This window comes from Acanthochromis polyacanthus, chromosome 6, assembly GCF_021347895.1.
Source record: "Acanthochromis polyacanthus isolate Apoly-LR-REF ecotype Palm Island chromosome 6, KAUST_Apoly_ChrSc, whole genome shotgun sequence".
Classification (NCBI taxonomy): domain Eukaryota; kingdom Metazoa; phylum Chordata; class Actinopteri; family Pomacentridae; genus Acanthochromis; species Acanthochromis polyacanthus.
In genome coordinates this window covers 12,125,835-12,150,611 of record NC_067118.1, presented here as the reverse complement: position 1 = coordinate 12,150,611, position 24,777 = coordinate 12,125,835, and the positions used below count along the sequence as shown (strand labels likewise).

The 24,777-nt window shown below is 43.1% G+C and overlaps 1 protein-coding gene across 4 annotated transcripts in view; it reads right to left on the bottom strand.

Annotated features, from left to right (window-relative positions):
* LOC110971246 (rho guanine nucleotide exchange factor 10-like protein) overlaps nt 1-24,777 on the bottom strand; it is a 133,006-nt gene that overhangs the window by 24,868 nt on the left and 83,361 nt on the right. For all 4 annotated transcript variants that reach the window (XM_051949346.1, XM_051949344.1, XM_051949345.1 and 1 more), the window contains 5 exons: nt 24,187-24,279; nt 19,411-19,581; nt 4,086-4,231; nt 3,399-3,565; nt 2,758-2,873 (listed from right to left, as the gene is read on the bottom strand). In XM_051949346.1, the coding sequence (XP_051805306.1) occupies nt 2,758-2,873; nt 3,399-3,565; nt 4,086-4,231; nt 19,411-19,581; nt 24,187-24,279 (693 nt within the window). The remainder of the gene's footprint in view (nt 1-2,757; nt 2,874-3,398; nt 3,566-4,085; nt 4,232-19,410; nt 19,582-24,186; nt 24,280-24,777) is intronic.

Here is a 24,777-nt window from a genome sequence, read left to right as displayed (position 1 = left end):
ATACTGTTGAAGAAAATTACTTATATGACTCAAAGCCTGTTTGAAGGGTATTTTCAATTTTTATATCCTGTTTAAACACATATGATTGTAAACAGAAGTTCACAAACACTTGTAAAGACCATGCATTATAAAGCTTCCGGGACAGGAAGCACAGAGAGTGCTGGTCAATAACACCTTCCCCAACCTGTCCTCCACCTCTACTGGCTTCGCTTAGGGCTGCATCTTCTCACCTCTGCTCTGCATCCACTATACTATATATACATAAATATCTATATATCCACAGTTCTCTTGTCCCTACTCTCAGGCCCATCACACCACCATAGCTCAGCACTCCATGAGTTTGTGATAAATCGTCCCTGGAGCTAAACATGAAAAACACCAAAGAGATGGTGACCTTCTCCAGCAATCACAGGGAGCTGGCTACACAGCTGTCAACACAATTCATGGGATGATGGTAGAGATAGAGGAGGAATACAATTCATCGACTGGGTACAACTTTTGATAATACATTCAAATTTGCTTCCAACACCAACGAGATCCTCAGAAAATGTCAGCAGCAGCAGAATCTATTGAGGACATCTAACATTTTTGGTGGCAGCAGGAACATCATGAGGACTTTAAATTTCTCCATTATTGAGTGTCATTACATTCTCTCGAATGTCTCTCTCAATGAAGCAGGAATGATGATTACACTGTCAGCCTGCAAAACAGGACGTGCCAACAGAACACTGTCAATGTCTGTTCTAAAATCGTTGAACTCCCACTCGGAGCATTTTGTGTGAGCAGCAGGCACACTGTTAAGCCTGCCACTGCAGGCTCTGGATAGGGCCCTTCCCTCCTCTTGTTTTATTTCCTTCTTTGGTATTTGGGGCACTGAGGCGGCGGCAGGTGAGGGCAATCTTGATAATCAGCAGGAGCAGGTGTGCCAGAACCAATCAGCCCTCGACCTACACACAATATAACCAGACTCCCCTCATCATTCAACGCCAGATCGTCAATGCCAACAGTCAGTCTTTGACTAATTCACTCAAGCCGAATTTCTGTAGACCTCCTGTAAAACCTGTTTCTGCTCTTTTGTAGTCTGGACCACCACCTGCTCCTGCAAATAACCCACTCTGGCCCCTTTTGGATCTGTCAACTCTTCTGTCTTCTGTGTGCACAACATACTTTTATTTTCTGTCTTCTGGAAATATAACAAAATCTGCGGCATCAAAAATATACATACAGCAACTTGGATGATCAGGTTCAAATCCCAAAATTGTCTATGCAAACAATTGTGTATAAGTGTAATGTGCATGGTACAGTTGTGTTACTGCCATGATCAGGAAGAAAACGCAAGCTACTGAGAGACCGTTGGTGAGGATGGTCAAAAGTCAGCCAAGAATTAGCAAAAAGCAGGTTTGCAATAAATTAGAAGCTGCTGGAGCTGGAGTACAGGTATCTGTGACACAGTTAAGTGTGTTTTACATTACCATACAGGGAGGAAGCCTTTCCTCTAGAAGTAGCACCTTAAGGTTTGATTGAAGTTTGCTGCTGATCATATAGACATAGAAAATACCTTCTGGAGGACAGTTCTGTGATCAGATCAAACAAAAATTCAGTTATTTGGCCACAACTACCAGAAATATATTTGAACAAGTGAAAATAAGGCCCTTAATTTCAAGAACACAAAACCTACCATAAATGCATTGATGGTAGCAGTATGCTGCTCCTTGGCTGTTTTGGTGCCAATGGAGCTGGTACTTTACATAATGTAAATTGAATAATGAAGAAGGAGGATTACCTCCACATTCTTCAGGAAAACCTAAAATCATTCACCCGAAGGTTGGTTCTTGGACATAGCTGGACGTTCCAACAAGATAATGACCCCAAACACTCTTCAAAAATGGCAATGAAATTGTTAAATTAGACCATTATTAAGGTTTTAGATTGGTCTCCCAAAAGTCATGACTTATACCCCATCAAGAATTTGTAGACTGTGCTGAAGGAACAAGTCTGTGTCAGACACCCAACAAATGTAGTTTAAATGTACCAATTCTGTCAAGACAAGTGGTCAAAGATCCATCTAGAAGCTTGCCAGGAGCTTGTGGTCACCTTCCAAGAGTGCCTAGTTGAGGTGCAAAAAAGCCAAGGGATGTTTAAGCAAATATTAGCATTGCCTGTATGTATGTTTTTTACCCAGCAGATTTTGTCATATTTCCAGAAGACCAACAATAAATGTTTGAAAGAACTAAAATGCAGGATTTTAGTTCAGTTTTATGATTATGATTTTTCTAAGATTTTATCATAGAAAAATCAGAGTTATAGAAGTCATTGGAAACTCAAGGCTGCCACAATTTGCATGGTCTTTACAAGGGTATTTAAACTTTTATTTACAACAAGAAGTTACAAAAGGCCTCGCCGCAGGAAGACAAAAAATAGTGTAAATAGGCGAGACAGACATAACATTATCCAAAATGTAGGAGAATAACCAAAAAATATAAAGTTACATGACAACAAAACGTTCAACAATAAATATAGGTTAAAAGTCCCAGTGACATAGCTTCTGTTAGACCTAAGACTTACTGTTGCTGTTAAGAAGCAACAACAGCCAATGCATGATCGAACAATATTAAGGTTATTTACATATTCTGTTGGAAGGTGGTAGTATAACTGTGGTCATTCCTTTTGATTGGAACTGACCATCAAAGGCTGACTGAGAATACTAAATGCTAAATACTAAATGAAATTGTAGAATTGTAGACTAAATATTTTTACCTGGTAGCTCCCATGGAGTGTGCCCACCAGCAGTGACACCTCCTCCACTACAGCCAAGTCATGCTGCAGTTCCTCAAGCTCATGATACAGTCTGGGAGGACCCAGGAACACTTTATCTGAAACACAGGCAGTTACATTCAGCTTCTATGTCAGCTTGACATCAGACATTTAGAAATAACTCTTCTACCAAATTGGTACTCAACTTTGACAAATCTAATTTGATTTAGAGAAGGAAAAGGAAAAGGATAGTGTGATCAGTTAAATGTATGAGCATTATTTCCAGCGCTAATAATCACTGCACTGAGTTGATAGATGTGAATAGCAATTGTCATTTTTTGAGGTAAATAGAAACACTTTTTTATTGGCCCTGGACACCATTGTGCAGTGTACAGTCAGTACTTTCAGTGAAGAAAGCAAGAAGAGAATCATTTTCAAAAAGTGTGATATGAGGTGTGTGTTTTGACTGATATGCTGGATTTGCTTCCTCAAAGTTTGTAAATAAATATTGCTATATCCACAACAGCTAACCTTAAAATAATACTAAACAATCTTCTTGGTTTTCTTTGCGTTTGCTTTGTGTTTACTGTAGGTTGTTATATGTGGTGGGTGTTGAAAGACCCCTTGTTGAGCTGTGGATATACCTGTGGTGCTGGAGGTAGAGCTGTGGCGTCTCGCTGTGATAACACTGTTCCTGCACTGCAGACTGTCCTGTCCTACCTCCATCACCTGAGTCTGTAGCAGAGGGATACACCACTTAACCGTGTACTTGGGACCAACAGGAACCAGGCTGTTGATGTCAGGGGGACCCCTGGTGGACAAAGATATTAGAAATGTTTACAAGAAGGCAGTCACCCTGTGCTCAAGGTCTGTCATCAATTAAAATACCAGAGGAAAGAATCCTGTCCCCATTCACTCCAACTCCCAATAACATCACCCGAGTTTTGTTCAGCAGAACAGCAGAGTCACAGCTATTCAGATAACATGCAAAGAACTATCTTGCACCAATAATGAACGAGGAGTCTTTGTCTGACTAACCACAGAACCCTGATATCAACAACCTAACTGCGAGATACCTTAAAAACTATGTTCCAGTGCCAAGGCAGCTTCCTGTCTTTATCATACCATTCATCTGGCCTACTTATAAAGGACTCCAAGGTGAAATAATTTTCACCTAACAAAATAAAATAACTGTTCTTTTTAATGACAGTTTGTATCCAAAACACACACATTCATCTAAATGTATAAAAATAATGCCAGGTTTAACAAACTGTGATGAAGATAACATGAAGCAGAAACGTGTGTTAGGGTTTAGAAGATTGGGCACTTACTTCAGGTTGACATTGGCACAAATCAGGGTATCGTTGAGAAGGAAGATTTTTCGCTCCTTTGATTTAACAACTTGTCCTTTATCTCCATAAACAATCTCAGTCAGCACTTCACACTTAATCAGTTGCCTCTGCTCTGAGTTCAGCAGCTGGAAACACAAAGCAATTCACTGATTATAGAACATCCCTCCCTACACTCTCGCAGTAAGTGCAGTCTATACATAAATTAGAAATTGTCTGGAATGAAAATGTCCTAAATAGCAGTACTGCTCCAAACCATTACAGAATTGACAAAATAAAGCTTTAAATCTGAAGACAAAAGTTGTCAAGTAAGATGCAGATGTTGAGGTCTCAGAAAGGACTCAGGCTCATTATGGCCCTAAGGTAACAAAGGTTTTGAAGCAGACAAATAAAAGATCTTAAGAAGAAACATTATAAGATAACCATATGATTATGCTTGCTGAAATATATATATATTTTTAAAGTGTTGATTTGATTAAAGTAATGATTCAGATGATTTATTATGTTCAGATTGAGAAGAATGATTTAAGAAGTGATTCTGTGTGAAGTAATCCTTGTTTAGGCTCTGTGTGTGCGTACAGGCCTCATAGGCTTTGTGTGTCCAGGCCTTAAGAAAGCAGAAGTGCAGTAAACACCAGTCACCATGACTCGGCAGCCACAATGACATTGCAGCCTCCTCGGAAAAAAGGGAAGTTTGGGAAAAACCCAAGAGGGCTGGCTGAAATGTGTGTGTGTTAAACAGAATGTGGACACTGTGTATTTGCTGTAACAACATGACTTCTGTATTACTGCTGTATGTGATGACAAGTCGATTGCATAAGTTAGACGGTGTCAGAGGGCGTACCTAGCCAGAGATTTGTGTAGAGGAGAGCGTATAAGAGCGGCAGCACAGAAGGGTTAGACGGGAGATGTTCGCCGGAGCTGCAAGAAGAGCTGCAAAGGGAACTTGGCTGGAGTTCTGAAGAATCTTCACCTTCCTCTGTTGCCCAAGAGACGGGAAGACGACGCGGGACTTAGGCTCCAGAGATCGCTGAGGACATCGTTGGAAGCAAAGTCTTTTTCTGACTTTGTTCAACAAGCGAAGACCACACTCTGCCAAACGGAGAGTCCTAAGAGGTTCTGCAGTTATCCAGAAGAAACCAATAGAGGGGAGAACCGACTACACCCGAAGAGGCAAAGGAGGCAACAGCACTGGGCTGTTCCCCTCCCCGGGGCTGGGAGACCCAGTGACCCCCTACAGCCTGAACAGACGAGGGTTTTCCATCACCACCATACCACAGAGAAGACAGCTGGGGCGTAAGCACTGACGTTCCAGCCGATTCCAGAGACAACTGCCAGACCACGATTGGCTTACAGGACTCCTCCGCTCCCCCCTGCCGAGGGATAGGATCCTTTTGTCCACAAAGAAGACATCGTAACGAGTCCTCTGGACAACTGAGGACTCCTCCCAGACGCAAGTCAAGACCGAGTGATACAGTAGTGGCCACGCTGTTCGCTCTCTCTCCTAAATTTAATAATTAGAGAAGATTGTCAGGTACGCTCAATTTAGTTACTTTAGTATCATTTTTAATCAGAAATAATTAATTGTTTTAATCATGAATTGATGCTGTGCCCTTGCTAAACTTGCTTAATAAAGCGCTTTATTGCATTTAAAGAGAAGCCTAATGAAATTAATATAAACCACTAAAAATCTGCATAGTGGTAAAAAGTTAAGTTGATTGTGTGCATTCAATCCAATGGTTCTTAAAGGTTACTTAGTCCAAAGTGAGAGTGTTTAAACATTACCCCTGAGGTTAGTTCTTTCCAAATCTCTAAAACGAACCCAGGAATAGCACCAAGTGCATGCAAGTCCTTAGAGAGAAGCTGACCGATAACAAATGTGAATGATAGATCAATTCTACTACTTAGAAAGGCTGCTTGGTGGGATAGCATTTATCAGATAAGAGGGGTGAGACATTCGGAAGCAAGGCAGTCAGAACCTGGGCGAGTGTCTCTCGACTCCAGCTTAATTTATTCTGCTGAAACCTGTTAGGTGGAATACTAATAGGCAGATAGACTCTAACCCTTTAAACGGAGAGCTGGACCAAATTTAACCTGAGGTAAGGGTTAAAAAAGGCTAGACTGGCGAACAAAGTACACTACCAATCAAAAGTTTGGACACACCTTCTCATTCAGTGTTTTTTATTTATTTGTATTATTTTTTACATTTTAAATTAATACTGAAGATTAACACTTTTTGTTCACAACAAAATTCAATTTGTATTCTTTTATAGTTTTTATATTGTCAATATTAATACACAATGTAGAAATAATTAAATAAAAAACAGTGAATAAGAAGGTGTGTCCAAACTTTTGACTGGTAGTGTATGAAATTCAGTTTGAATATACAGGGCTGGATCCTCAGAAATTTGGTGACCTTCTCTCACCTGTACTGAGGCACCATGATTAAGCCAAAACAGTTAAATTAAACACAAAAAATATGCAAATTTAATACACAATGCTTTGAAAGAGTTTGCCCCTTGACTGATATCTTCTATTTTTGCATATTTGTCACACTCAAATGTTTCAAATCATCAAACAAGTTTTAATATAAAACAAAGATTTTAAAAAACACACACAAAATGCAGGTTTGAAATTTGATGAGCCCACTGGGTATCAGCACCCCTATGTACAAATGGCTGCTAGACTTCCTCCCCAAAAGACAGATAGATACATAGATACAGATATATAGATATAGATACAGATATAGATATATAGATATAGATGTAGATATACAGGGTGACCCAAAAGTTTGGAAACAAATGAAAAGTCTATAATCCAAATAATACAATGTTGTTTCAATAAATCAGTACCACAGATATATTCAGAAGAGTATCAGATTAGTGTAAAACAAACATATTTTGACATGTTCATGTTGCCTCATAGTACTTTTTGATGTTTAAAAAAATTGTCAGATACTTTACCATCAAGAGTTTTGAAATCTGACACTGATGGCCTACATTTTTAAGTTATGCTCCAGCATACCTGGACCTTATGGTTCTACTAATTTTCTTCTGAGTTATTGCACTCGGCAAATATTATGCTTTTAAGTTATTTTATTATGGTATAACAAAAATGAGTAAAATAAGAGTGAATTCATGCACCCCCAACTGAAATAGACACTGCAGTTAAACTTTGTTTCCAAACTAATGGGTCACCCTGTCAGGATTCCCCTCTCACCCCCTCTCCCCCCTGACACCCCAAATTCCCTTCCCTAACTGGTTCTTGTCTCTCTCCCTCTCTCCTTTCAGCAGGACTCGGAGTGGAGCAAAGTCACAGCTGGCTCCTGTTTGGCAATCAGTTGCATCTCTGGAGTCTGGGCAGCTGTACACTATTCCACTAATCACACCACTGCAATAAAGACCGGCTGAACTTTCCACACCCTGCCAGATTGTTGCAGTCGACTCATGCAGTCAGTAGCTCTCTAGCCTTAGCGTACCTTGAGAAAGTGACCCACGCTAATTCTGTTTCTCCTCCTTGCCTTGCCAGAACCAGCTGCCCAGAACCGCTTGCCGAATCCAGCCGAACCCACTGTGGACCTAGCTCCCCTCCGAGCCCCCTGCCTGGACCCTTTTTCCCCCTCCAAGACGTCTCCCCCCTCCGGCTCCTTCACGACCGGTTCTTGACCCAGAGATCCCCCGGACCATCCCCCTCTGAGCTCCCGCCTGGATCCCTTACCCCCTCTCTGGCGCCTCCGACCTCCTGACGCCCTCTCGGCCTGGTTCCGGGACTGAACCTTCCCCGGATCACCCCCGTCTTGAGTTTCCCCCCTCCTGAAGTAAACTCCTCTTCCCCCTCCTCAGTTCTCCGCCGCCGGGGATCCCAATCTCCCCACTCCACACTCTGCTCCCCCCGCCTCCTCGAGCTTTGACCACCGCCGATCCCTGGCTTAAGATTTTGCAAACCGAACTCCCTCCATTTCCCCGACTCACCTCCCTCCCTGGACAGTCTCTAGCCACTTCCATCCTTCTCCCTGTACAATAAAACCATCATCATCTTCATCTTTGCCTTGGTAGCATGGTTCTCTGCTCGAGTCCTGTCTAGTTCTGTGACACACCCTGTCGTTACACTATTGGAATGGTTTCACATGGTTTTCTTGATGACAACCAAAATCACTTAAGTTCTTATATCAATAGCTATGGCATTGTAAGGCAAAAACAGAACTTTCAGGCATTTCATATGTAGGATCTGACCTGAGATGTGTGTTAATCATTACATGTTCTGGAATTAGATACTGTGATGCTGATTAGAAGGACCTCCTATGCCCAGGCCTTGAACACTGGGCTTTTGTTTGATCAGAGGGGATCTGTCACCAACAGAGACCATAGGTGGAGGTTTTACAATCAACATAAACCTATGTAAGTGAACTCAGAATGTTAGTCTACAAGGTTTATACTGGCTGAATCCTCCAGGCAGTCTCTGTCTGATCGATGCTGGTCTTCTTTGTAATAAATTTAAGTCAGTGCCAACGGACATTTCTTCTTCATCTGCACATCATGAATGTCTGAGAAACTACTGTACAAGATGGCATCACAAACGGGATCAGAAGTGGCTTTCTTCAGTCCGCAACAGCTTCAGCGCATCTACTCCAGTGCCACACTGACCGGTCAGATGAGCATTTTCTCACCTTATTGGGGTGCTGGTTTGTTCATGGAGGCTGTTGGGTTTTTGCTGGTTGGCTGCACTTTCAAATAATTATTTGTGCTGATGACTGAAGCAATGTTCCATCTAAACTGAGGTTTATTATGCAGAAAAACAAAAACTGGGGAATGTCAAAGAGTAGAAAAGAGAAATAAATGATGATGCAAGAGAAATACAAGCTGAAGTGAGATAAATAACTGTTGAAGTGAAATAGTACAGGGAAAGGTAGAATAACAGAGATAGTAACATTGAAGAAAGCTCAGTAATCATGCAAGATTAATAAAGACAGGGCCCGTATCGGTAAGACATGTGAAAATTAGACGCTACATCAAAGTTGGCTTTTTAAGACTTAGTGTAGGCAAACAGTGTATGAACACAAAGAACAGATTTTATCTCTGGCCAGGGTTAGTAATTGGCAAAATAAAGAAGAGAAGAGATGAAATAAAGAGAAGATAAGTGAAAAGGAGAAGATATATAGGTCAAAAAGATAGATGAAGTTTGAGAAAAGTGATAATATAGAGGGCTAAAGAAAGCCTATGAGTAGATAGTGTGCATTGAATATCCAATGTGAAGTAAGTCGTTAAATGACGTCTTGCTGTTGAAGAAGCTTGGTCAGAGTAAGACGTTTTGATGAAGTTAGAAGAAAATTTGAAAGAGTTGAATTAGAAATTTAAGATTAAGCATTGCTGGTGTTTTTGGGGGGTGATGTTTGTTTCTTTGGTGGTTTTTGTCTGTTGGACACTGTGTGTGTGCTGCAGCTGTGTGTAGAAGACACACAGCCGCAGCGCACACACACACACACACACACACACACACACACACACACACACACACACACACACACACACACACACACACACACACACACACTAAAGACTCCACACACCCCCACCATGGACTGCTCTCCCTGCTCCCCTCTGGGAGGAGGTTCTGCAGCATTAGAGCCAGAACAGCTAGGTTCTGTAACAGTTTAATTCCCCAAGCCATCAGACTCTTGAATTCACAATAATCCTTCTGGGCAGGGGCACTTGTGGTCACTGTGAAAACATAACCACTGCTACTTTTTCACTGTACAATAAATATGTGTGGATGTGTATGTGTACAGGTCTTCTTCTTCTTTTCCTTGCGGCGTTTCCCTTCAGGGGTCGCCACAGCGAATCAATTGCTTCCATCTAACCCTGTCTGCTGCATCTTCTTCTCTCACACAACTACCTTCATGTCCTCTTTAACCACATCCATAAACCTCCTCTTTGGTCTTCCTCTAGGCCTCCTGCCTGGCAGTGGGAAACTCAGCATCCTTCTACCAATATATTCACTCTCTCTCCTCTGGACATGTCCAAACCATCTCAGTCTGGCCTCTCTGACTTTATCTCCAAAGCCTCTAACATGTGCTGTCCCTCTGATGTACTCATTCCTGATCACATCCATCCTGGTCACTCCCAAAGAGAACCTCAGCATCTTCAGTTCTGCTACCTCCAGCTCTGCCTCCTGTCTTTTCCTCAGGGACACTGTCTCCAGACCAAACAACATGGCTGGTCTCACCACAGTTTTGTAAACCGTTCCTTTCATTTTAGCTGAAACTCTTGTATCACACATCACACCTGACACTTTTCTCCAGCCGTTCCAGCCTGCCTGCACACGCTTCTTCACCTCTTTCCACACGCTCCATTGCTCTGGACTGTTGACCCCAAGTACTTAAAATCCTCCACCTTCTTGATCTCTTCTCCCTGTAACCTCACTCTTCCACTTGGGTCCCTCTCATTCACACACCAATACTCCGTCTTGCTGCAGCTAACCTTCATTCCTCTCCTTTCCAGGGCAAACCTCCATGCCTCTAGCTCAGGGATGGGGAACATCCGGCCTCCGGGCCATATACGGCCCGCGAGACCATTTCAAATGGCCCGCAATGCAATACAATTTTTATATTTTATATCTTATATCTTCATTTATGCATATATGAATAAATAAAAAAATATGGGCGGAAAAATTGCCAGGCATTAGTTTTCTGAGAAAAAACAGACGTGTCCGAGTCAACGTCAGGGTCAGTGAATACAACATGCGATGTACGTGTCATTGCATTGGGGCGGAGTGATTGACACAAGACAAGTGACGCATCATGGCGACTGTCAAGAAAAGGAAGGTGGATGCAAAGTGCCGCGTATTCCAGGAAAAATGGACAAATGACTTTTTCTTTGTTGAAGTAAAAGGCAAGCCAGTGTCCCTTGTGTGTGGCGAGGTGCTGGCGGTGATGCAAAAGGCAAATGTCGAGCGCCATTACAGCTCAAAACATGCTAAACTCCAGGAGTTGAGAGGACAAATGCGTTTGGATAAAATTAACACTCTTCGTCGGAGTTTGGATGCGCAACAAGCAGCTTTCACACAACTACAGACTGACAAAGAGAATATTACGCATGCAAGTTTTGTGGTGAGTGAATTAATAGCCAAGAAGCTGAAACATCATGCTGAAGGAGAGTTCGTGAAGGAGTGCCTGGTAGCCACCGCGGAGCTTCTCGCGCCCGACAAAGTGAAATTATTTAAAAGCGTCAGTTTGTCTCGAAGAACTGTTTCAGACAGGATTACTGATATGGCGCAAGATATTGAAAAAACATTGAAGAACACTGCAAGAGACTTTGAGTATTTTTCTCTGGCTTGTGATGAGACAACAGACATCACAAACACAGCCCAGCTTGCCATTTTTGTGCATGGGATTACGACCGAGTTTGAAATGAAGGAGGAGTTGCTGTCTTTGCAAGCCATGCATGGCACTACTAAAGGTGAGGATTTGTTCAATCAAGTTATTCTGGCCATGAACAATTTTGAACTGCCATTTGAGAAGTTGAGCGGCATCGCCACTGACGGAGCTGCCGCAACGGTTGGCACGCAAAAAGGATTGACTGCATTAGTCAAAAAAGAAATGAGCCGTCTGAGTCTGGATCCAAGTGATTTAGTTGTATGACACTGTATCATACATCAAGAGAGTTTATGTGCACATTCCCTGAAGCTTACCCATGTGATGAAAACAGTTGTGTCTTCCGTAAACTTCATTAAAAGCAGAGGGCTGAACAACCGCCAGTTCATGGAGCTACTCAGCGAGCTTGAGTCAGAGTATGGTGATCTGGTGTATCATTGTGAAGTGCGATGGCTGAGTCGTGCAAATATGCTCGCGCGGTTTTATACACTGTGGGAAGAAGTCAGACGCTTCATGGAGATGAAGGGGAAACCTGTCGTGGAGCTCAGTGATGGCAAGTTCCTCTGTGATATGGCCTTCATGGTGGACATCAGCAAGCACCTGTCAGAGCTAAACATGAAGCTGCAAGGTCCCAATCAGCAATCAGCTCTCTGCTTTCAAATGTGAAATCATTTGAAGTGAAGTTAAGGCTGTGGCAAGGACAACTGGAAGGGGGAAACACTGTGCACTTTCCCACCCTACAAGAACAAAAGCCTGATGTTACAACTGAATATGCTGGTGAGTGTGCAAAACTCATCCAGGCATTTGATGAGAGGTTTCATGATGTGAAAAATATACGAAAGGAACTCGACATGTTTGAGACGCCATTTAATGTGCAACCATCTGATGTGCCAGACAACCTCCAAATGGAAATGATTGAGCTGCAAAACAACAACAAGCTCAAAGCCAAGTACAACAACCTCTCTCTGCTGGACTTTTACAAACTGTATGTCCGTGCTGAGGATTTTCCCATCCTGAGGAGACATGCCCTGAAGTTTGCATCTCTGTTTGGGACAACATACCGCTGTGAACAGTTCTTTTCAAAACTGACTCTTGCAAAGACTCGCCTCCGCTCAAGACTGACTGACTCAAACTTGGAAAACCAGCTTCGAGTAGCATCATCATCACTGCCAGCTGACATCAGACGCCTCGCTAAAGAAAAACAGTTCCAGCCATCGCATTAGGTGAGTCTACAAATGCAGCAATCATGAGGCTTAGTAACACAGCAGTTATAGACTTTCTTCATCTTTTTTCATCACTTGTTATGTGTTCATAATAGTATGGCCCTAGGAGGACTTTATAAAAATTGAAATGGCCCTTGATATGAAAAAGGTTCCCCACCCCTGCTCTAGCTTCTCCTCCACCTGTTCCTTGCTCTCACTACAGATCACAATGTCATCTGCAAACATCATAGTCCATGGAGACTCCTGTCTAACCTCGTCTGTCATCCTGTCCATCACCATAGCAAACAAGAAGGGGCTCAGAGCTGATCCCTGATGTAGGCCCACCTTCACCTTGAACTCCTCTGTCACACCAACAGCACACCTCACCACTGTCTTACAGTCCTCATACATGTCCTGCACCACTCTAACATACTTCTCTGCCACTCCAGACTTCCTCATACAAAACCACAGTTCCTCTCTGGTCACCCTGTCATAAGCTTTCTCCAGATCTACAGACACAATGCAGCTCCTTCTGACCTTGTCTGTCCTTCTCTATCAACATCCTCAAAGCAAATATTGCATCTGTTATACTCTTTCTTGGCATGAAACCATACTGCTGCTCACAGATGTTCACCTCTGCCCTTAGTCTAGCTTCAACTACTCTTTCCCATAGCTTCATCGTGTGGCTCATCAGCTTTATTCCTATGTAGTTGCCACAACTCTGCACATCTCCCTTGTTCTTAAAGATGGGCACCAGCACACTTCTCCATTCCTCGGGCATCTTCTCACTATCTAAGATCCTGTTGAACAACCCAGTCAGAAACTCTACTGCTACCTCTCCGAGACACTTCCATACCTCCACAGGTATATCATCAGGACCAAGTGCCTTTCCACTCTTCATCCTCTTCATTGCCCTCCTCACTTCATCCTTACTAATCTTTGCTACTTCCTGATCCACAACAGTCACCTCTTCTACTCTTCGTTCTCTCTCATTTTCCTCATTCATCAACTCTTCAAAGTACTCTTTCCATCTTCCCATCACACTATTGGCACCTGTCAACACACTTCCATCCTTATCCTTTATCACCCTAACCTGCTGCACGTCATTCCCATCTCTGTCTCTCTGCCTTGCCAACCTATACAGATCAGTCTCTCCATCCTTACTGTCCAACCTAGCATATAAGTCATCGTAATCCCCTTGTTTGGCCTTTGCCACCTCAACTTTCACCTTACGCTGCATCTCCCTGTACTCCTGTCTACTCTCTTCAGTCCTCTCAGTGTCCCACTTCTTCTTAGCTAACCTCTTTCTCTGGATCCACTCCTGCACCTCCTCATTCCACCACCAAGTCTCCTTATCTCCTTTCCTTCCAGATGACACACCAAGTACTCTCCAACCTGTCTCCCTGATCACATTTGCTGTGGTTGTCCAGTCATCTGGAAGCACCTCCTGACAATCCAAAGCCTGCCTCAACTCTTTCCTGAAAGTCATACAACACTCTTCCTTTTTCAGCTTCCACCATTTGGTCCTCTGCTCTGCCTTTGCCCTCTTCATCTTCTTCACAATCAGGGTCATCCTACACACCACCATCCTATGTTGTCTGGCTACACTCTCACCTATCACTACTTTGCAGTCACTGATCTCCTTCAGATTACACCGTCTACACAAAATGTAGCCTACCTGTGTGCTCCTATCTCCACTCTTATAGGTCACCCAATGTTCCTGCCTCTTCTGGAAGAAAGTATTCACTACAGCCATTTCCATCCTTTTTGCAAACTCAACCACTATTTGTCCTTCTGCGTTCCTCTCCTGGATACCAAACCTGCCCATGACCTCCTCATCATCTCTGTTTCCTGCACCAACATGTCCATTGAAGTCTGCACCAATGACAACTCTCTCACTTCTTGGGATGCTCTGCATCACTTCATAAAGGTCCAACCAGAATTTATTATTCTCCTCCCGCTCACATCCTACCTGTGGAGCATACCCACTAACAACATTGAACATCACACCTTCGATTTCTAGCTTCATGCTCATCACTCGATCTGACGCTCTTTTTACCTCCAGGACATTCCTAACAAACTCCTCCTTCAAGATAACTCCTACTCCATTTCTCTTCCCATCTACACCATGATAGAACAACTTGAACCCTGCTCCTAAACTTCTAGCTTTACTACCTTTCCACCTTGTATGCGTACAGGTCTGTATCCGCGAATTAATTTTAAAGTATAAAATAGGACAGCAGTTTAATAATATCTGTAATTTAAGTCAAGCTCGCAGTCTTAGCATATATGTATATACATGTGTGTGTATATTTTTATATATACATATGTATATTTATACACACACACACACAAACACACGCACACACAAACAAATAGTTTGTTTACATGTATATATTGGAATTGTTTTTAAGTTTACATTTTTTTTGTTTTTGTATTTATCAGTCCGATGGGGAGCTTGTTGCATCGGAATTTCAGTCATTATGTGCACCAATAAAGTGGCTATTTTATTACCTCCGCCAGGAGGTTATGTAATCATCGGAGTTTGTTTGTCTGTCTGTTTGTCTGTTAACAGCATAACTCAAAAAGTCATGGATGGATTTTCACCAAATTTTTACAGAATGTCCGGAAGAGCAAAAGTAACAATCGATTAGATTTTGGAGGTGATGTGGACATCTCTCAATTGTACAGAGTCCTTCAGAAAAATCCTGGATCCAGACGGTGATTCGTGAGAAAGTTTATCTGTCCTGATTGTTGGATGGATACCATGGGAAGATACCTGCCTGACAGGTTTTTTGCTCTCACACTCCACAAGTTTGCTCAGTCCCTCCAGGAATTCGCGATGTTGCGATCGCGCGAATTCACTTGAAATCAACCAGTCTCCGCAAATTTTTCACGGCCTTTCAATTTTGTCCAATCACTGCAATTTTCCCGCAATTTTGGCCCGCCTCCCGTGAGTTCCACAAATCATAGCAGCTCCCAGTGCAAACGTAATGCACGTACATCACCGAATTCACTTCCCTGGTTATGGTTTGAAGATGCAGACATGTGCGATACTAATGTCTCTCTTTTACCAACAAAAATTACTACTGAAGACCCTGATAAACAATTAATTCACTGATGTTCTTCACCAAAGCGGAGCTAAACTGTTTTACAACCGTGCAATATTGTGGTGGAATACAAAAAAAGAAAAAAAAATCATCGATTGATACACACTTTTTTTAAAAATACAAAACGTATTAGAACGGCTGAAATGAGCGGACAATAGACCAGACAAATCACCATGATGGAAACTGTTGCATCCAGATCCGTTAGAGCACTGAAAGAATGAGGTAAATTAGATTAAATTATTTCACCAAAGAACCCGGCGGGGTTATGTGACGATCAGCGTGTGTGAATCCTTCCTCTGTTACCAACATCACTGGACTCGGACTCGGGGGATTTGAATGAAATTTTCAGGGTCGGTCAGAAATGACACAAGGACCAAGTGATTAGACTTCGGCAGTGATACGGCTTAAAGTTTGGATCCAGGGATTTGTTAAGGATTCATAGCGGCACGGCGTCTGATAGCAGCACGGTAACCATGGCAACAGGTGAACACTACCTCAGCAGCCTGCTGACGATCACATGATTGGGATCCTACAACAAATCTACCACTGTAGACGTATCGGAAATGACACAAGGAACAACTGATTTAATTGTGGGGGTATTTCTGAGTGCCATCAATTCCCATCGCCCGCGACATAGTTAGGTCACGCCATATTAAACCAGTATCTGGCTGCTGCTAATGTCCCACCATGGTGTGCCAGCTTTTGTGGAAATGGGTTGGAATGTTAAATAATTAATTTCGGAATAAATATTGTCAATTACAGTGTCGAAAGATGTTCTACAAGCTGGAAAAATGCAGCTTTTTAGCAATTGTAACTTATCTCCCGCAATTTTATCTCAACAAATAAGCTTAAAACATCGCAACTTATCGCAATTTTTTAGAAAAGCTGCCGCGAATTCAGGCATTTTCGGCTACAACAATCACGAAAAACACCCGTGAAATCCTGGAGGGACTGTTTGCTATATTGCTAAGGTAGACAGGAGGGCAGGTCATAATCATTCTATGTGTTACTCTGACATGACCAATTATAATTGTGACTGTGTATTCTTAATTTTTATCGAGACTGTGTAGTCTCGAAGGGGGGAAATAGGTAGTGTATGACCTGAGACGTGTGTTGATCATTACATGTTCCAATGTGATGTTGATTAGATGGGCCTCCTACGCCCAGGCCTTGAATACTGGATTTTTGTTTGACTAGAGGGGTGTTGTCACCAACAAAGACCTTAAGTTGAGGTTTTACAGTCAGCTATAAACATATATAAGTGAACTCAGAATGTTAGTCTACAACATGGCTATTCAGTTGGCGGCTCCTGGGCCGTGTCTGGCCCCCGAATAATTTTTTACTGGCCTTTTGAATGTAGTCTAAATATTGTTATATAAGGCTAGTCTCATACAGTGTATTACATTCTCTCGTGGTATGCACCCATTTAAGCCATGATACCAAATCAGATAAAACAACAACTTGTTTTGGCCGGACACATACTCGTACATTTGAGGTTGCCTATTACTCAAATGAGTGCAATCTTAAATATTGAATATAGCGACTTGTAAAGTTGTGTTGGTACCGTTATGTACAATTAAGTGCGTGTTTTCTGTTAGTTAATTGCATTTCTCTAATTGTCTGTAACATGGCTGGGATATTGCTCACTTGTTCTGATTTTGAACATTGTTAAAAATTTACATGTAACATTGCTTTGGGCCTATATGTGTCAGTGCATCACAATGTGCATTGTTCAGCATTTACAGAATACAATATATAGATTTTTTCAGTATGTCGTTCTAATTTCTTTATTTGTTGCCACAATTACTCATAGTGTCTGGCCCCTTATATTTCCTCAGTTTCATGAACTGGCCCCGATTCCAAATTAATTGAATAGCCCTGGTCTACAAGGTTCATATTGGCTGAATCATTCCAGGCAGTCTCTGTCTGATTGATTCTGGTCTTCTTTGTAATAAACTATTAAATAAATTATTAAGCAAGTCAGTGTCAACGGACATTTCTTCTTCAACATAATGAATGTCTGAGAAACTACATGTTTTCTTTTCTTTCTGTTTTAGTCACATGAGTACTAACACACAGGAGTTAGTACTTGGCATGATCTCCCCCAGCTTCTGACATTGGTCTGCTGTCACAGCAGCCCATTCCTGTTGCACAAATTCAAATAATTTTGTTTTGTTTTTGGGCTTGTGGTTCTCCAGTCATTTGAGGCAGGAAACAGTTTTCCAGTTGATGGAAGAAGACTCTTTTCAAAGAGTAGCCCTGTACATGACCTGGTTCATTTGACCTTCACATAATTGCATTTGCCCTGTTCCACCCACACAGAAACAACCCCAGATTATCACTGATCCATCCCCATGTTTTACTGGAGGGACAAGACAGTCTGGTTTGTAGGCTTCTCACAGCTTCCTCCTAACCAGTAAGTTCACTGGAGTGGGCATCAACTGAAAATTGGATTTATTACTGAAGAGAACCCTAGCCCAACCATCAACAGCCCAATCCTTGTGATCCAGCAAAGAGTAACCGGGCATTCCTTTGCCTTTTGATGATGAAGAGCTTCTTCCATGCCCTGTGTGACTTCAGACCAGCTTCAAGAAGTCAGTTTTAAACTGTCCTTGTCGAGCAAGTCACATTTGTTGACAGTTTGACATTCATTTTTAAGGTCAATGGAGGTCTGACGACGATTCCTGACAGAGGAACCAATGGTCATGGTCATCTCGTGGGGTAGAAAGACATTTCCTGCCGTGACCAGCTAGCAATTTGGTAGTACCATGTTAGGCTTCTTTTTTCTTAGAAGATTGAAGCTTTAGAATGGCCCAGCCAGAGTCCAGAAACATAGTCAGGTAGTGTGATGATTTGGGGCTGCTTTACTTCCACAGGACCTGGATGACTTGATGGAGCCATGAATTCTGCTCTCTATCAGAAAATCCTCCTGGAGAATATCCGCCATCAGTTCATGACCATAAAGCTCAACACAAATGGTTTATGCAGCATGACAGTGAGCCAAAGCATATCAACAAGTTCACCTCTGGGTGTCCCAAAAAGAACAAAATTAAGGTTTTGGAGTGGCCAAGTCAAAGTCCAGATTTGACTCCATTTGAGATGCTGTGGCAAAATCTTAAAAGGGCAGTTCATGATTCAAAGCCATCTAATGTGGCTGAATCAAAACTGTTCTACAGAGAAGAGTGGGTCAAAATTTCTCCATGGCAATGTAAAAGATTGATCACAACCTGTAACAAACATTTAACTGCAGTTGTTGCTGTCAAGAATGGACCAACCACTTATTAGGTCAAGGTGGCCAATTACTTTTTCACAGGAGTCCTATAGTTTTAAATAATTTTTCAATAAATCATAATTTAAAAATGACATTTTGTGTTTTGTGGGTTATTTCTGTATAATATTTAATAATACAAATATTATTTTGAGGATCCAGGACATTTAAGTGTAAGAAGTATGAAGTAATGGAAGACATGAGGATAAATATTTTTTTACAACACTGTATGCATTTTATGAACAACTTAACCCTAAATAGCAATAACTTATATCTTACTACATTCCCACTCCACGAAACAGTAAGTAAATGGTTTAATGAACAACTTGTGGCTGTGTTACAGTGCATCATGTTTCACCTTGTTAAGACTGCGATCCCTCCCATAGTGAACTAACTGCTGGATCTCAGTATCCTGATCAGCCAGGCGCTTCTGTTCGTTCAGTTTCTCGGCCAAGGTCTCGAGCTCAGTGACAGCCAGTTGCAGGGGAAGCCGGTCATTATGGGAGCTTGGAGTGTTCTTCAACATGTCCTAGTGCAATGCAACAAAGTGTGTTAACCGACCTGAAGATGACAGGGAATCTAATTATGTGTGCAATGCATGGGCACAGCTCTTCCCACATTCCTTAAACAGTGCGACAAAAATATTACAAACTAACTTATAATATATTTGGGATTGTCTTCAGCAAAAATAATCTTTCATCTTAATGTAATGAGACAATTGTTAAAAAGTGAGAGTAATAGTATTTTTAAAGAGAAGGAAAGGTACAAATGGTCACCTATAGTTTCACATCCTGGCTGGTTCCACTGGTGCCTCATTTGAAAATCACATAATCAACATTCTGATTGGTTGTTGTATAAAAGATGAGTACATTAGCATTTTTAAATCCTGATCTTCCAAACAGTTGTATCAATAAAAAGTAATGATTTCAAGGTTGTCAAGATGACAAAATAAACACTAGCAGTAATACCTGCTTCTCTTGGCAGCAGATGCTGAAAGGGGATAGTTTGGAACCATTGTAACCATCCAGAACCCACATTGCACTTCAGCAAACACAAAAGGGACTGCCTTTCTCTTTCTCTTGTCAGAAACTCTAACTCAGTCTATCAGTGCCTTGAAATGAAACCCATAGTATCAGTGGAAGGACATTTCACTGCACATTAAATACTGCTCCTTTTTGAAAAATCTGACCATTATTCTTTTCTCTATTTACATATTGTCTCCTCCCAACTGTCTGACTAAGATAAGATAAGATAAGATAGACTTTATTGATCTCACAAAGGAGAAATTTACCGTTACAGAGCTCTTAGGAACAGAGGGGTGCAAAAAGTCACGAAAGGTGCAAGTACAAGATAACTCTTATATACATTGTTATAAGATAGAAAACTTTTCTTATATACATTGTTATAAAATAAGATATTGCACATAATAACAACTACACAGTAGTGTTATACAGTCTGATGGCAGTGGGGATGAAGGACCTGTGGTAGCGCTCCTTCTTGCACTGAGGGTGTCTGAGTCTCGTGCTAAAGGAGCTGCTCAGCTCTACAGTCCGGTGCAGTGGGTGGGAGCTGCTGTCCATGATGGATGAGAGCTTGGCCAACATCCTCCTCTCGCCCACCTCATCACAGAGTCCAGTGGGCAGCCCAGGACAGAGCTGGCCCTCTTGGTCAGCTTGTTCAGTCTCTTCATGTCCCGCTCTGTGCTGCCCGGGACCCAGCAGATGACAGCGTAGAGGAAAGCAGAGGCTACCACAGTGTCATAGAAAGTCCTTAATAGAGGTCTGCACACTCCGAAGGACCTCAGCCTCCTCAGAAGGTGGAGGCGACTCTGGCCCTTCTTGTACAGAGCATTAGTGTTGTGGGACCAGTCCAGTTTATTGTTGAGGTGAAAACCCAGGTACTTGAAACTGTCCACTGTTTCAATGTCCTGCCCCTGGATGTTCACTGGTGGATGTGGGAGTGTCATTCTCCTGAAGTCAACCACCATCTCCTTCGTCTTACTGGTGTTGAGGCACAGATGGTTGCACTCACACCAGTCCACAAAGTCCATGATGACCGACCGATACTCCAGCTCGTTCCCCTCGGACACACGGCTCACAATGGCGGAGTCATCGGAGAACTTCTGGAGATGGCAGCTGTCCGTGTTGTAGGTGAAGTCCGAGGTGTAGATGGTGAAGAGGAAGGGCGAGAGGACGGTGCCCTGGGGCGCCCCCGTGCTGGAGACTACCACCTCTGACTCACAGCCACGCAACCGTACGTACTGTGGACGGTCAGTGAGGTAGTCAATGGTCCAGGCAGCGAGATGTCCGTCCACTCCCGCGTCCTCCAGCTTCCCCCGCAGCAGCGCCGGCCTGATGGTGTTGAAGGCGCTGGAGAAGTCAAAGAACATGACTCTCACAGCGCTGCCGGTGCTCTCCAGGTGAGTGAGCGCTCGCTGCAGCAGGTAGATGACAGCGTCTTCTACCCCCATGTTGGGCCTGTAGGCGAACTGCAGCGGGTCCAGGTCGGAGCTCACCACTGAGCGGAGGTGGTGGAGGAGGAGCCTCTCCGTGCAGGTCCTCAGCAGCCTGGGACTGATGCCGTCTGGTCCTGCAAATTTCCTCTGCTTCAGTCGCCTCAGCTCTCTCCTCACCTGGTCCGGTGTGAAGGAGAGGGGGGAGTGAGGGGGGGAGTGAGTTGTGCTGCAGGGGGTGGGAATAGTCCATGTGGGTGAATGGGGGGCCGGTGAAGGTGTCCCAGGAAGGGGAGAGTCCGCTGGGCTGGGGATGTGTGAAGAGGAGGGAGCAGGGAGGGGGGCAGAGGGGGTGGGGGGAGAGTCAAATCTGTTGAAGTAACAGTTCAGCTCGTCCGCCCTGCGCTGGTCTCCATCAGCTGTCCCTCTGGCACTCTGTCCATGTCCAGAAATGTTCTTAAGTCCTCTCCACACACTCCACGCGTTGTTCTGAGCCAGCTTCTCCTCCAGCTTCTTCCCATAGTCCTTCTTGGCCCGTCTGATCCGCCACTGGAGCTCTCGCTGCACTCTCTTCTGCTCCTCTCTGTCCCCTGAGATGAAAGCTCATTTCTTCTGGTTCAGGAGGGCTTTGAGCTCAGGGGTCACCCAGGGGTGGTTGTTGGAGAAGCACCGTACCCTCCGAGTTGGCACAGTGCTGTCCACGCAGAGGTTGATGTAATCTGTGATGCAGTGCGTGAGGCCATTGATGTCATCTCCGTGAGGACTGTAGAGCACGCTCCAGTCTGTGGTCTGGAAACAGTCTCCGAGTCTCTCACTGGCCTCATCTGTCCATGCCTTCACAGTCCTCTTCTGCACAGGTCCTCTTCTGACCTTGGGTGTGTAGTGGGGGAGCAGATGTGGTCCGAGCGGCCCAGTGGGGGTAGGGGGGCAGCGGTGTAGGCGCCTTCCACATTCACATACAGTAAGTCCAGTGTCTTGTTGCCCCGCGTGTGACACGTGACATACTGTGTGAAAGTTGGGAGAAAGGCAGAGAGGGAGGCGTGGTTAAAGTCTCCGGTGATCAGCACTAGCACCCGGGGATGGCGGCTCTGGGCTTCGCTCACGGCGCTGTGGAGTCTTTCACATGCTGTCACTGTATGAGCTGATGGTGGGATGTACACGCAAAACACAATCACGTATACGGCCGTAGCGCCACCGTAAGCATGTCCAAGTCCCGCGTGCACAGCTGTTCCTTCACATGCACGTTTGCTGGGTTACGCCACCGCTCATTCACGTACACAGCCAGTCCTCCCCCAGACTTTTTGCTGCTTCCCACCGTGCTCTGGTCCGCGCACGCGAGTGTAAATCCGTTCAGGGAAACCACAGAGTCTGGTGTATGTCCATTCAGCCACGTCTCCATGAAACACATGAGGCTACACTCGCGATGCTCCTTCAGCCGCGTCAGCATGGCCAGCTCCTCTACCTTGTTGGTGATGGAGAGGACGTTCCCCATGATGATAGAGGGAAAATAAGTCCTGCACTTTCGCCGTCCTCCTCTGCAGCCTCTTCTTTTTCTCCGTATCTCCGTGGGGACATGAAGCCTCTCCGTGTAGAGAAAGGATGAGCTGCGGAGGCCGAGAAGGGCCTCACGTGTGTAGTGTCTTTGTTTCTCAGAGCGACCACCGCTGTGTCCAGAGGGTTCTCCTGACGCAAGTCCAAAAAGTGCAAAAAACAGCACTACTCCGAATAAGAGTGTGATAAAACTGTATAATTGTGCATACAGTTTTGTCATATACAGTGGGTATGGAAAGTATTCAGACCCCTTGAAATTTTTCACTCTCTGTGTCATTGCAGCCATTTGCCAAAATCAAAAAAGTTCATTTTATTTCTCATTAATGTACACTCAGAACCCCATCTTGACAGAAAAAAAACAGAAATGTAGAAATTTTTGCAAATTTATTAAAACGCGCGGCTGCCTAATTAAGTATGCGTACGTCATGTGAAAGGGGTCTATATAGACAGGTGTGTGCCTTTCCTAATCAAGTCCAATCAGTTTAATTAAACACAACTGGACTCCAATAAAGAAGCAGAACCATCTCGAGGAGGTTCAGAAGAAATGGACAGCATGTGAGTTAAATATGAATGTCGCTGCAAAGGGTCTGAATATTTTTGACCATGTGATATTTCAGTTTTTCTTTTTTAATAAATTTGCAAAAATTTCTACATTTCTGTTTTTTTTCTGTCAAGATGGGGTTCTGAGTGTACATTAATGAGAAATAAAATGAACTTTTTTGATTTTGGCAAATGGCTGCAATGACACAGAGAGTGAAAAATTTCAAGGGGTCTGAATACTTTCCATACCCACTGTATGTACACATACAGTGTCTCACACAAGTACAAACAAGCTTGAGTTGCAGAGAGGATTGCAGACTGTGACAATTTAACTGTGGTGGTCAAAGTTAAAGGCACAATATATTGATCAAGTTGTCTCACTTGCATGCATACACATGAATCACTATTTACCCTGTAAAGGCAACTGTAAAGTACCTAAAGTAAAAAGACAAAGTATGCAATACGGAACAAAGCCAATGTTGTTCAAAGAGGCAAAGAGGTTCAGAGGTGCAGAAGATAAAACAATGAAGAGACATATTGAGGTGTGATCAGACTGAGCTTCCTTCACTGCTCTGTCAGTCACTCACTCACCTGCAGCAGTAGAATGAATTGAGGGAAGCGCTGAATAGGTTTCACCATTAGGCCGTAAAGAGTGATTCTGTCTGGACTGCTTGCCTGCTTCTTCTAAAAATCAAAACGAAAGAAGATTGTGTCAGCATTTCATTCTTTGAAGAGGTAAGACTTCAAATATGAAGCATGTGGAGTGGTATGAAACAAGGGTTACATATTTTCTAATCTTAATGTGATAACACTTGACAAATTTTCTTCTAGAATCCACTGTGCCTTTGCACCAATTAAGTTGACACTGCAAATCTTCAGACAGCCAACAGTATTACCAGACCCAAGAATAGTTTGGTTAATTGTGATTATTGGAGATCCCCATAGAGGTCAAATTCAATTTAATTCAGTTCAATTCAATTTTATTTACATCCGGAAAGTATTCACAGCGCTTCACTTTTTCCAATTTTTTTATGTTACAGCATTCAAAATGAATAAAATTGATCCCCCCCCCCCTCAGGATTCTACACACAACAACCCATAATGACAACATGAATAAAGTTTCTTTGAAATTGCTGCAAATTTATTAATAGTGAAAAAACTGAAAAATCACATGTACATAAG